The sequence below is a fragment of the Narcine bancroftii genome, chromosome 13, assembly GCF_036971445.1.
Source record: "Narcine bancroftii isolate sNarBan1 chromosome 13, sNarBan1.hap1, whole genome shotgun sequence".
NCBI classification, from domain to species: domain Eukaryota; kingdom Metazoa; phylum Chordata; class Chondrichthyes; order Torpediniformes; family Narcinidae; genus Narcine; species Narcine bancroftii.
The window spans coordinates 28,844,985-28,857,419 of NC_091481.1; the positions used below are offsets into that span (position 1 = coordinate 28,844,985).

Consider the following 12,435-nt stretch of genomic DNA (forward strand, 5'->3'; position numbering starts at 1 on the left):
ATTTAATAGAGGTTACAAGATTATGAGAGGCATAGATAAGGTGGACAGTCAGCACCTTTTTTTTCCAGGATCGAAGTAGCAAACACTAGAGGACATCGGTATAAAGTGAAGGGAGGAAGGTTTATGGGAGACATCAGGAAGTTGTGGGTGTCTGAAATGGTGATGGAGGCTGGAACAACAGGGCCATTTTTAAGAGACTCCTATTCAGGCACACGGATGAAAGAAAAATGTGGGGTTATGACATAGGGAGGGTTTAGATTTTTTCAGGGGTACACACACACACACACACACACACACACACACACACACACACACACACACACACACACACACACACACACACACACACACACACACACACACACACACACACACACACACCGCTGCATCAGACACCGCCGGCCACGCACCCCTCCTGTTGTTCACACCGCAGGTGTCAGGCTGGACACCTACAGTTTGGAGCTCCCTCCTCGCATATGGTGCAAACCTTCTTGCCAGCAGCTCCCAGAAACCACCATGACATCATCCCAGCAATGGCACAGTGCCAACTCCGGCCCACAGTCTCCAGCTTCACCCACACAGATTGTCATTTCTTTCACAAAACCCCTACAGCTTTCTATGGAATCCAGTTTGTTGGCATAATATCATGGGCTGAAGGGCCTGTGCTGTGCTGTAATGCTCTATGTTATAAAGATTTACCAGGTCTGATTGGCTTGAATTATAAGGAGGATGGATAAGCTGAGACTTTTTTCCCTGGAGTGTAGGAGAATGAATGGAGGGCTCGATAAGGGTTTGTAAAATGTGCTGGCAGAAATAAGGTAGTCAAATCTGTTTGTCTAAGGTAGGGGTATCTAAAAATAGTGAGCATAGATTTAAGGAGAAAGATTTAATTAAATAGGACCTGAGGGATGATTTCTTCTGAGGGTGACGGGTATATGGAATGAGCTGTTAGAGCAGTGGCTCTCAACCTTTTCCTTTCCACGCACATACCACTTTAAGTATTCCCTATGCCATAAATGCTCTGTGATTAGTAAGGGATTGCATAAGGTGGTATGTGGGTGGAAAGAAAAAGGTTGAAAACCACGGTTTTAATCGTACCTCATTGACTCGTTATGTGCACGGTTTCCTAACTCCAAAGGAAATGGGCCAATGACAATTTTTTTCAAGCAAAATTCAGAAACATTTGGGACTGGAGCATTAATTCTCAACTTTCCCTTCCCACTCACATCCCACCTTAAACAATCCCTTACTAATCACAGAGCACCTATAGCACAGGGATTACTTAAAGTGGGATGTGAGTGGAAAGAAAAAGGTTGAGAATCACTGTGTTAGAGGAAGTGGTGGAAAGATGGAAAATCGCAAAGTTCAAAAGGCATTTGGACAGGTACAAGGTTAGGAAAGGTTTAGAGGGATATGAAGTGAACACAGCCTGGTCAACATGGATAAGTTGGGCCAAAAGGCCTGTTTTCATGCTGTGGAACTCTATGTCTATGTGAGAGTTGTTTGTTAGGGAATTAATTTTATGACTGTTATCTGAGAGAGTAGCAATGTCAGTTTTTAGACTTCATGTGAATTTATTTTTGCTTTCGAGTTAAGTTGATTCATATTTCATTAGAGAGAAAAAAGACTGAAATGAGATATGACCCAGGGCCTTCAAAATGCTGAGATCCAGATCCAGATAATGTATAATCAGCAGATGATTTCTCCTGAATAATGATTACTAATTAAAGCTCACAACTGGATATTTATAGGTATAAAGAGCCTAGACACCAAAACAAAAGTTTCTTCCATAAAAGTGGTCATGTAACAGACCTCCTGTGGAAAATAGCATTTGTTTTCTTTCATTCCTTTGACAATCCTAGAATGAAGTAGGAATGTAAACTACTAAGTTACCCAAAAAGGTATTTTGTCATGATCTCTGACCTGCAGGTGCTGTAAAAGGCATCCAGCTAGGGTTAGGAACATAGGAACATAGGAAGTAGGAACAGGAGTAGGCCAAAAATGGCCCATCGAGCCTGCTCCGCCATTCAATAAGATCATGGCTGATCTAATTTATGACCTAACTCCACCTACCTGCCTTCTCCCTATATCCCCTAATTCCTCTTTCATGTAAAACAATAGGTTCCCATATACCTTTGCAGATGAGTGGTTTAAGGCTTTCCTTCTTCTTCATTTTGGAGATAGAGTTGAAAATCCACTGCACTGTCAGTATTTTTTATATTCATATGGGTCATAACCATTGCAAGTAACTTAATGGCATTTTCTCTTTCTATGAATTTGCTCCGGGGTTTTCGCTTTGCACGATCTCAGCAGATTATAAAGGGAAAGAGAAGATGGTTTCTCATTGTGCAATTGTTTCTTTACATTTTTTATGTTCTTAATTTAAATGTATTTGATTGTAATTAAACTTAGACATATAGCACGGTCACAGGCCCTTTCAGCTCTTGAGCCTGTTACACTCAGTTGACCTACAAGCCCCAGAACGTTTCGAATGGAGGGAGGAAACCGGAGCACCCGGAGGAAATCCATGCAGACACGAGGAGAACGTTCAAACTCCTTACAGTCAGCACAGGATTTGAACCCCGGTCCCGATCACTGGCGCTGTAACAGTGTTGTGCTAACCGCTACACTAACCGTGCCACCCTTGTAGGTATGCTTCCAGTATTTTACTTCTGATAGGAAGTAAATGATATTAAGATTCATGCTTGTTTCCTGAGAAGAACAGAAATACTTAGATTCGTGATAGCCATGGTGAAGTCAGTGTGAGTTGATATCGTTTGGTAGGAAGGGCTGAGCACATAGCTACTAGGGCAAGCTGTCTTGTCCCATTATCTCCACCCTGTCTAATCATCAATCTGCCTGGAACATTTAGCTTCTTATCCTATTCATAGTTAGTTCTAAATTATCATCACAGCTTAATAGTTAAACTTGTATTTATTGTTTTTAATTTATCGATTTAAGAGCTCAGCAACTGAGCTGGTGCATTTGAATGACAGCAAGGTGTTAAACCTGGCATTTGCCATTTAGGAAAATAAGAGCTTTGTTGCTTATATTTCCAATCTACGTAAAGAATTGCATGCCACGTCAGGGACATTACCTCAGAGGTAAATCCACGTATTTTAAAAGATCTTATTTTTAATAAATGTACCTTTGCATTGTTGTAGATGAGCTAATTGGAACTTCAGAACAGGATTTCTGTGCTACTGTGGTCCTCTGCTCACTTGCACGTAGTTAGTTAAAAAAAAGGAACATTGTAGTATTCCTAAATCAGCCCATTTTTCTGCTCTCCCTGGATGTTGAGTGACTGGAACAGGAGGTTCTTTGATGTTCCATTATTAGACAGGCTGGATTTGATTGGCAAGTATTTTTGGACGTACTTTGTTGAATTTTCAGGCCACATTAACTGTGATTCATGCTTAATGCCAATAACATCCACATTTCTGAATTGCAGATCATAGTCGCAGTTTAGCTATTTGTAAATTATCACTTAATTTCCCTTTTGTTCCTCAGCAGAGATGGCACATTATGAAAACGAATCTTAACAAAATCTTCACAGAATACTGGCCCACATGGTTCTGAGACACCTCGTTGAGCTTTTTTATATTTATGTAGTATTTTATTAACAAATGGTTTTACAGTTAAAACAATGCGTGATATCACTGCATTAAAAATCTGTATCTTCAATTGATGTTCATAAGAATATTGCCTTTGTACAGATCAAAGTTACCAAGAAATGTGCTGTGAAATTTAAACATTTAGAAAATTGATTATACATACTTTAAACCAAAATTCATTCGAGTAAAAAGAACATTTTGATAATGAATTCATTGACAAGTTAATTATTAAACTCACTACGATTTATGATAGGGTTTGTTCCTCATTTTAGAGTGCTCTGCCTAATATGTCATAATTTTTGGTAAAGTTTTAATAGGTTTAAAATTGATTTGTATTAGTGGTATTAATTATGAATTGGTTCATTTTGCTCTGAATGGAGAACATAGAGCAAAGGTGACTCATTACAGATAACAATCACAACTTCTAGCTTTGTAGTGTAATAAAATAGAATGCTTTTAACTAGCTTAAAATGCTAGATCATATATTCAGCAATAAACCAAATAGCAGCCTACATTACAGTGTATTTGAAACGTTCACATATTTTCTGCTGAAATTTAGTTCCATGGTCAGGCCTTAGATGTTCAAAATGAATTCTTAAACAAACAAATGATATAGAATCTGCCTCAAAATGATTTTTAAAAAAAGGTATCATTATATTTTAAGATATGAATGTTCGTATGTTTGTATGTGCGATGATGTGTGCGTCTGCATGGATATAGGACAATAGACACGGTATTAAGAGATTAAAAGGGTTTATGAATTATCTGAAACACTGAACTTCCACTATGCATGTCACAGGAGTTGTACCACATACATTTTGATGCATTACACTTTTATTTATATTTTAATCTGCATATGTGACAAATACACAAGAGTGGCAAGGTCTTGGTTGGAAAGAATTTGGATTTTTTTTATTATGTTAAACTGGAATGGTTTAATTTGGAGATTGAAAAGAAAAAGAGACTCCTATCGCTCCGTCTGTATTTAGTCATCTCTGCACAAAGTCAAGTAAAGGTGAAAAATCAACCCAAAGATGTGCTACAACTGCTACGCTACGAACCATTTTGTATTGTTTTTGGTTTACATATAACATCAAATGCAAATGCACTCAATTATTGCATAGGTCTGAAAATAAAACTATGCAACTTTTATCTTAAGTCAGCTGCTTTTTTTGTGAACACCACAACTAGTTACGGCGTATTAGGCAACTGCATTTTTCATTAAAAGTGTTTAAAAACAATGTATTATGAAAATGGCAATTCACAATAAATAGATTATTTCTATAAGCTGTCTCAGAATGTTTATTAACTGGAGATTTGCTGTTAAAGAATTGACTATCATTCAGAAATCAATGGTGCAAAAAAGATATTCGTCCACTGTTCACTTATGAAGCAGAGAGATTTTCTTTTTTTACTGGTTGATAAATATTGTCCAGCTTTGCATTTCTATAAACATTGAGACCACATTAGCGCTGTTGAGACTAAACAGAAGAGGAGCACTGATTGCCAGGTATGATCTAAGTTCTAATTAGTGTAATCAGGTTCAGATACATTTTGAAATGCATTGACATCCATATGATGCTTCATTTTAAAAGATCTAGGCCCAAGCTGGTCACGTCCAGTTTAGGGAATCTGGCTTAATTTCCTGGTCAAGAACCCTTCCATACTCCCCATCACTGATCTCTTGGATGACTATTGCTATTGATCTCTAGCCTGATTTCACCACCAGGCCACCTCAATCCTGGCTCCGCACATCAATGTGCAGATGCCGTAAATCTGAAATAAAAATACAAAATCCTCTGGAAACACCAAGCAAGTCGGGCAGCCTCATTGTCTTCATGACCTTTCACTGAAACTGATCAATATTCCCAATCACAAAGTTTTCAAGAACCGGGAGAGGAAAAGAAAGAGGGAGCACTGGAATATTGACTAAAGGTGTTTGCCCAGATCCTGCATTAAAAATAACAGTGAACACTTTTATTGCGAAATAAATCACAAAACAACACATAGTCTGTCAAACTCCAGCTAAATGTAGAAATCCAGAAATTAGGATCCATGTTGCCCATTCTTCCAATCATTCTAATTCTAAAACTCTCACCTCTTACTCCTTATTTTAATGTGCAGATTTAAAAGTTCATATCTGTTACCTTGTATGGCACCTTTCCTACTCCCAAATCCCATCTTTATTTCCATTTACCATTAAAATCAAAATTTATAATTCAAAGTTTAGATTTATTGTCAGAGTACATACATGGCATCACATACAACCCTCAGATTCTTTTTCCTGCCAGCCGGCCGGGTAGAATTACCATTACTGACAGTGAAAAAAAGCTGTACTCAAGAAGATGTAATCAAATAAAGGAATGTAAACAAAGAAGTGCAAAAGTAAGAGTCTTTAAATGAGTTTGGTGTTGAGGAGTCTGATGGTGGAGGGTTGGCATCTGCTCCGGAATCTGGTGGTGCGAGTCTTGTGGCACTTAAACTTCTTTCCTGAAGGTAGCAGTGGGAACAGAGCTTGTGCTGGGAAGTCATGGTCCTTCAGTGAGGTTTTTTTTTAATTCTAACTGCTTTAAGGGATTCACTTTTGCTTGTCCGTCGGGAGAGAGCCAATAGACTAGAGAAGACATATAAAGACTCTACTTAAAAACCGATTTATACCATCCGAAGAACGACCAGCACACTAGACAGTAGAAATCCTCTCCATTACTGACAACAAAATTTAGACCAACTATAAAATCTTGAAGAAAAAAAACATACTTGGTTGGATTCAAAGGAAAATAGAAGAATTGTTATATTTCAACAGGGAAGTGAAATGGAAGACCAATTTTTGCAGGTAAGTGTCAGAAAGCAACAATAATAGAGGGCTTCAAATATCTAATCTGAACAATAGAAATGTAATGAGAGGGAAGAATCTCACTAAAATATGACCCAGCATTTTTTTGGAGATGGCTCTATTTCCACAAGGCAAATCAAGGAGATTTGGTGAGGGACAATTGGAGAAAAAAATAATGATAGTAAAGAATTAGAATAGGAGCAGCAGCATAAAAATGAGAAAAAGGGCCTAAATTCAGTGAGTTGAAGGAGTTGCTGATTAACTGGCATTAAAATGGGCAAGTGAACAAATGAACCGGGCAGGACCTGCAGAGTTTACGGTTTGACTGCAAAGAAGACACGTTCCCATGAGAGCAAAGAAGACAACAAGAACACCTTTAGATTATATATTTTAACCACTGGTTTTTGATCTGCAGAATGGAAGATGAGGTCCCAGTGGAGCATGAATAGAACTGACTCTTCTATCTGATCCCCGAGTTTCATCGATCGGATCGAAGAGGAGAAGAGGCTGAGTGTCCTGGATCATCGAATGCATATATTTTTAAGGTTTCAGTTAATGAACATATTTGGGCAATGGCTGAGTGTTCTATATCCAAAGTCAAAGGCACATTTCTAGCCTTGGCCATAATTGGTAAATGGTGCAGTGGACAGCAAACTGAACAACCTGTAGAGCCCATGGGCTATATTGTTCTTTTAATATTGGATGATTTAGTAAAGTGAAGCTCGAGTGAACATTTGCTGAAATGCTCTGATAAACTGATAAAGTAAAAGCCAAGTGCAAGGAACCGAGCACAACCAGAAAATATTGCATCACGTCACTGGATTCTGCATATCATTCAAATGTCCTAGGACACATTGTTTCCTCCCCTGTGGCATCAAGGGCAACAGTACATGAAACTAAAAAGAGAAAATGCTGGAAGCAGACAGTAGGTGAGACCCACAGGTGTGGAAAGGAACCTTTTTATCAGAACTGGGAATTCGTTGATGGGCCCATATGTCGTTGTGTTGTGGGAGGCATCTAGAGCTTCTGAAGGAGACCCTTACAGTCACAGAGAGCCTGTGGTCAGGATCGAACTCAGGTTGCTGGAGCTGCTTTACTAGCTAGTCTGTATTTAAAGAGTGGCATTATGAGTAAGAAGGAGGTTTGACTAACCTTAGCCTTCTGTCTTCTCAATCCAAACCGTTGAGCAAAGGAAATGAAGAAAGGAACCATGGCTTTGATGTTTAAGTAGGTGCTGGTCAGCCAATGCCACCAGGCTGTCCGGTGTTGTTTTGTGATTTAAAACATCTCCCAGGGAGATGTGCCCAAGATAGGATTTAGACAATGTGAGGTGGGTGGTCAGTATAGGTATAGGTCCTGTCAGGTGTTGTGCCATGGGTGATTTGGAGGTGGCAAAGAAAGAATAATCAAGCCAGGAAGGGAATGCAGGATTGAACCTATGATTGGCCCAGAGAGAGGTCATAAGATGAAGTAAGTGGTGGGGCTTTCTGGAGATTGGGCTGGAGGCCTCCATTGCTGGACTTGGCAGATTATGGAGGTAGGTGTTCAGGAGAACAACGTGAGGAGAGAGAGAGAGAGAGCTGTCTTCTGATAGTTGACAGAAATCTCAGCAGTTGATGGTGCATATGGCAGTATGTGGAGCTTGCCAGACCAACATAAAAATTAAAGGGAAAAATAAAACAGACATTTTGAACACCCAGAAGGTCCCCGAAGAGCACACAGGAACAGTCAGTCCGAGACAACATAGTTCCAATGCCCTTTCAATGATTCAACAGGAGAGTTGGTTGGTAAATGCTATCGGGGCCAGCGGGGCAAAAATCACATTCGGACTTGATAAATCATGCCTCGAAATGCCCAATTAGATTTGCAAAGGGACACAAGATAATGAAGAATTGATCGTCATTCCATTTCATTCTGGAAAAAGAAACAGACTAATGCGATTGAATTTCTAGGAAAATCCTTTATATAAATATGAGTCATGAAATTGCTCTTGGCATTTCTGAAAAGGTCAATTTTTAAAGTAATTTTTTTAGGCATTGTGATATTGTATTGATTCCCCTTCTGTGGAAATGCATAAATCTCATCCTACTAAAATCAGAGCGTCAGTCCTGCTGGATGTGGATCTTTGACTTTTGTTCCAAATGCAAGCTCCAGTCCCCCAGGTGTTTGGAATAAACTGTTAATAAAGAAGATTCACAACAGCTGTGACCTTCACAGATGGAGCTGAGCCAGTCATGCTAAACATCCGTGTATTATCTCCGGCCATTTGTCACACTTTCATTTCTCACCCTTTAATAGGTTCCCTCAAAAATCTCAACTATTTTGCATGTAGCTCTTTCATTTTTCACAGGGTGTCATCTAACTACCTTCTTCCCGAGTTGGCAAACTCTTCCATCCACTGGCATCCGTGCTAAGCTCATTTTATTGTCAAAATGTGGGCAACCCTATCAAAACAGCAGCAAAGAAACCTTGTTCCATTAATATAAATTCACCCACCTATCAACTGCTATTTTCCCTATGGATTCAGAAACAACTTTACCTAATTTATAAATCTAACAACTAACTGCAGGCTGTTTGCAAATGTTTATTATCAAATTGTATATCTGATAAAACTATCAATAAAATGGCTCAATTTTGAAAGTTAATTTTTTGTAATGTTTTCTTGAAATAGTGGGAATAATTTGGAGCTGGGTCCAGGAACAGTTTTGCAAAAGTTGTTCTTCAATCATTTGTATTGTCAGTGCTTTGAGGCCCTACTAACACCCAGCCAACTCCAATGGATAGGTCACATTGTTTGCATGCCCAACTCCAGAGTCCAGAAACAGACACTCTATTCTTAGCCCCATCATGGTAAAGGATCACCAAGTGGACAGAAGGAACGATGATAGATGTTCCCAAAAGACCCTTGAAAAATTGTGACTGACTCCCCAACTCAGAAAGAGGAGGGAGCATTTGACATAAAGATGATGTAAAGTCCAGAGTAAATGGTAGCCAACCCGTCAAAATTAAACCCTTTCTGTGCCTACTAGATTCTAGTGTCTACTCAAATTCTTGTAAAGGCTGAAGACCCTATCTCTGAGGCTGATATCAGAGCATCGAGATGGTGAACCTTCACAAGGCGTCGGGCCCTTACGGTGTACCTGGCAAGGTACTGAAAATCTATGTCAACCAACTAACCAGAGTGTGGACATTTTCAAACTTCCATTGCTGCAATCAGAGGTTCCCTCCTTCTTCAAAAGGGCATCAATCATCCCGATGCCCAAGAAGGGCCTCAGCGCCCATCACCTAGTAGCACGAGCATCTACTGAAATGCTTTGAGAGGTTGGTCAAGGCCAGAATTGACACGTATCGAAGCAAAGGTCTGAAACCTCTGCAATTCTGCTATAGTCATAATCGCTCCACAGCAGGCGAAATGTCACGGGCTCTCCACTCAGGTCTGGATAACCTCGAAAACAGCCACTCATAGATTATGCTCTTTATAGACTGCAGCTCAGCCTTCAACACCATCTGGAAGCTTTAAACCCTTGGTCTCTGCATCCTATTCTACAGCTGGATCCTTGAATAACTCTTGCGTGCTTAGCCCACTGCTCTACTCATTATACACCCATGACTATGTGGTCAGGTACAATTCCAATGCTATTGACACCACAGTTACCACAAACAACAATGAGGAAGCTTTTAGGAGGAAGATAGATCAGCTCATTAAGTGGTGTCACGCCAACAACCTTGTGCTCAACATCAGCAAAACCAAGGGGATGATTGTGGACTTCAGGAGGAAGTCAGGAGAACACGATCCAGTACTCATTGAGGGCTCAGTAGTGGAGAGGATCAAGAACTTCAAATTCATGGGTGTCAACGTCTCCGAGGAGCTGTCCTGGACCCTCCATGTCAGTGTAATCGTGAAGAAGACTCGCCAGTGGCTATACCTTGTGAAGTGTTTGAGGTGATTTAGTATGTCACTGAAGACTCTCAAAAACTTCGACAGGTGTACCGTGGAGAGCAATCTAGCTGGTTGCATCACTGTCTGGTATGGAGGTGCGAATGCTCAGGACAAGAAAAACCTCTAGAGGGTTGTTAACTCAGCCTGCGGCATCACAAGCATCAGACTTCACTCCATCAAGGACATCTACAAGAGGTGGTATCTTAAGAAAACAGCCTCTATCCTCAAGGACCCCCATCACCCAGGCCATGCCCTCTTTACTTTGCTTCCTTCAGGAAAAAAAATACTGGAGTCTAAAGACGAGCACTCAGTGGCACAAAGTCAGCTTCTTCCCCACTCCCATCAGATTTTTTTTGTATATAAAATTCACCATTGAGTCTGAGCCATTCCCCCACCCTCCCTCCCCCTTCCCTACACTCAACAGACCACAATTACATACAACATTCAAAGCACCCACTTTACTTGATTGGGTTGGAATGGCCCCCCCCCCCCCGCACCCCCGTCCCTCCCTCAGTCGAAAGATAGGGCAGCAAGATACACAGATCCACATTTTAACTGTGCTCCTATGAAATTTAAATATGGTTGCCAAATTTTTAGAAAAATGTTATATTTTTCCCTTAAGTTATAGGTAATTTTCTCCAGGGGAACACAGCTTTGCATTTCCGCACTCCAACTGCCATCCGATTCCTGAACAATCAATGAACCAAAGACACTGAGACTTTGACTTTTTGTGCACTCTTTTTATCTTATTTTTGTAAGGTGGTTTAAATGAATATTCTGCTGCAGAACAACAAATTTTGTGACTTGTTCATGACAATAAATTCCTCTGGGTGTCCTACATTCCCCTTGCCAGCAGTGACAGATCCTACAGAATTTAACAGATATAGCATGGAAGCAGGCCCTTCAGGCCCACGAGCCCATGCCACCCAATGTGTCCAATTAACCCACACACTCCATATGTTTTTTTGGAACATGGGAGGAAACCTGAGCAGCCAGAGGAAACATGGACACAGGGAGAATGTACAAACTCCTTGCAGACAGTACGCGATTTGAACTTGGTTTTCTGGCTCTGTAATAGCGTTATGTCGACCACGACACTCCTGAGGGAGTTCCTGAGAAGAACTACTCTTACCAGATCTTTTTTTTTGGAATATTTTATTTTGAGAATTTTCAATCAACAGGCAGTCAATGAAGAACAATCAAAGATAAACATCAATATCCATAATTTAACAAATTAATACAAATATCGATCTGTATGTTGATATTAAAGAAAGTGAGAAAAAAAGAGCCAATGTGTGATTCAGTTATTCTTTCTTTTTTTCTTTGTTCTTTGGCTTGGCTTCGCGGACGAAGATTTATGGAGGGGTAAAATCCACGTCAGCTGCAGGCTCGTTTGTGGCTGACAAGTCCGATGCGGGACAGGCAGACACGGTTGCAGCGGTTGCAAGGGAAAATTGGTTGGTTGGGGTTGGGTGTTGGGTTTTTCCTCTTTTGTCTTTTGACAGTGAGGTGGGCTCTGCGGTCTTCTTCAAAGGAGGTTGCTGCCCACCGAACTGTGACGCACCAAGATGCACGGTTTGAGGCGAGATCAGCCCACTGGCAGTGGTCAATGTGACAGGCACCAAGAGCTTTCTTTAGGCAGTCCTTGTACCTCTTCTTTGGTGCACCTCTGTCTCGGTGGCCAGTGGAGAGCTCGCCATATAACACGATCTTGGGAAGGCGATGGTCCTCCATTCTGGAGATGTGACCTACCCAGCGCAGTTTGATCTTCAGCAGCGTGGATTCAGTTATTATAAAGAAAGAAAATTACAATAATGCTACAAAAATGCAAATTCAATGTTGAACCAAAGAGAGAAAGAGATGATAGAGAGAAAGAAGAACAAAATAAGAGGAATCCTCCTACCCCCAACCCCCCCCCCCCAAGAAACAAGAAGAAAGAAGAAAAAGTAAGAAAAGAGAAAGAATGAGAAAAGGAGAAGATTGGCTTCATCTAAGATAAACCCCACTCCCATCAAAGGACAAATAACCTGACTTATCCAGGGTCCTCG

General features: G+C 40.4%; 1 protein-coding gene across 5 annotated transcripts in view; it reads left to right on the top strand.

Moving 5' to 3' along the window:
* Positions 1–4,901, top strand: part of LOC138748864 (non-muscle caldesmon-like) — a 195,926-nt gene extending 191,025 nt beyond the window's left edge. For 4 of the 5 annotated variants that reach the window (XM_069909694.1, XM_069909693.1, XM_069909698.1 and 1 more), the window contains one exon: positions 3,511–4,901. In XM_069909694.1, coding sequence (XP_069765795.1) covers positions 3,511–3,542 — 32 coding nt within the window. In that variant the 3' untranslated portion in view covers positions 3,543–4,901. The remainder of the gene's footprint in view (positions 1–3,510) is intronic. The other variant, XM_069909695.1, reaches the window with a different exon arrangement.
* The last annotated feature ends 7,534 nt before the right edge of the window (positions 4,902–12,435 follow it).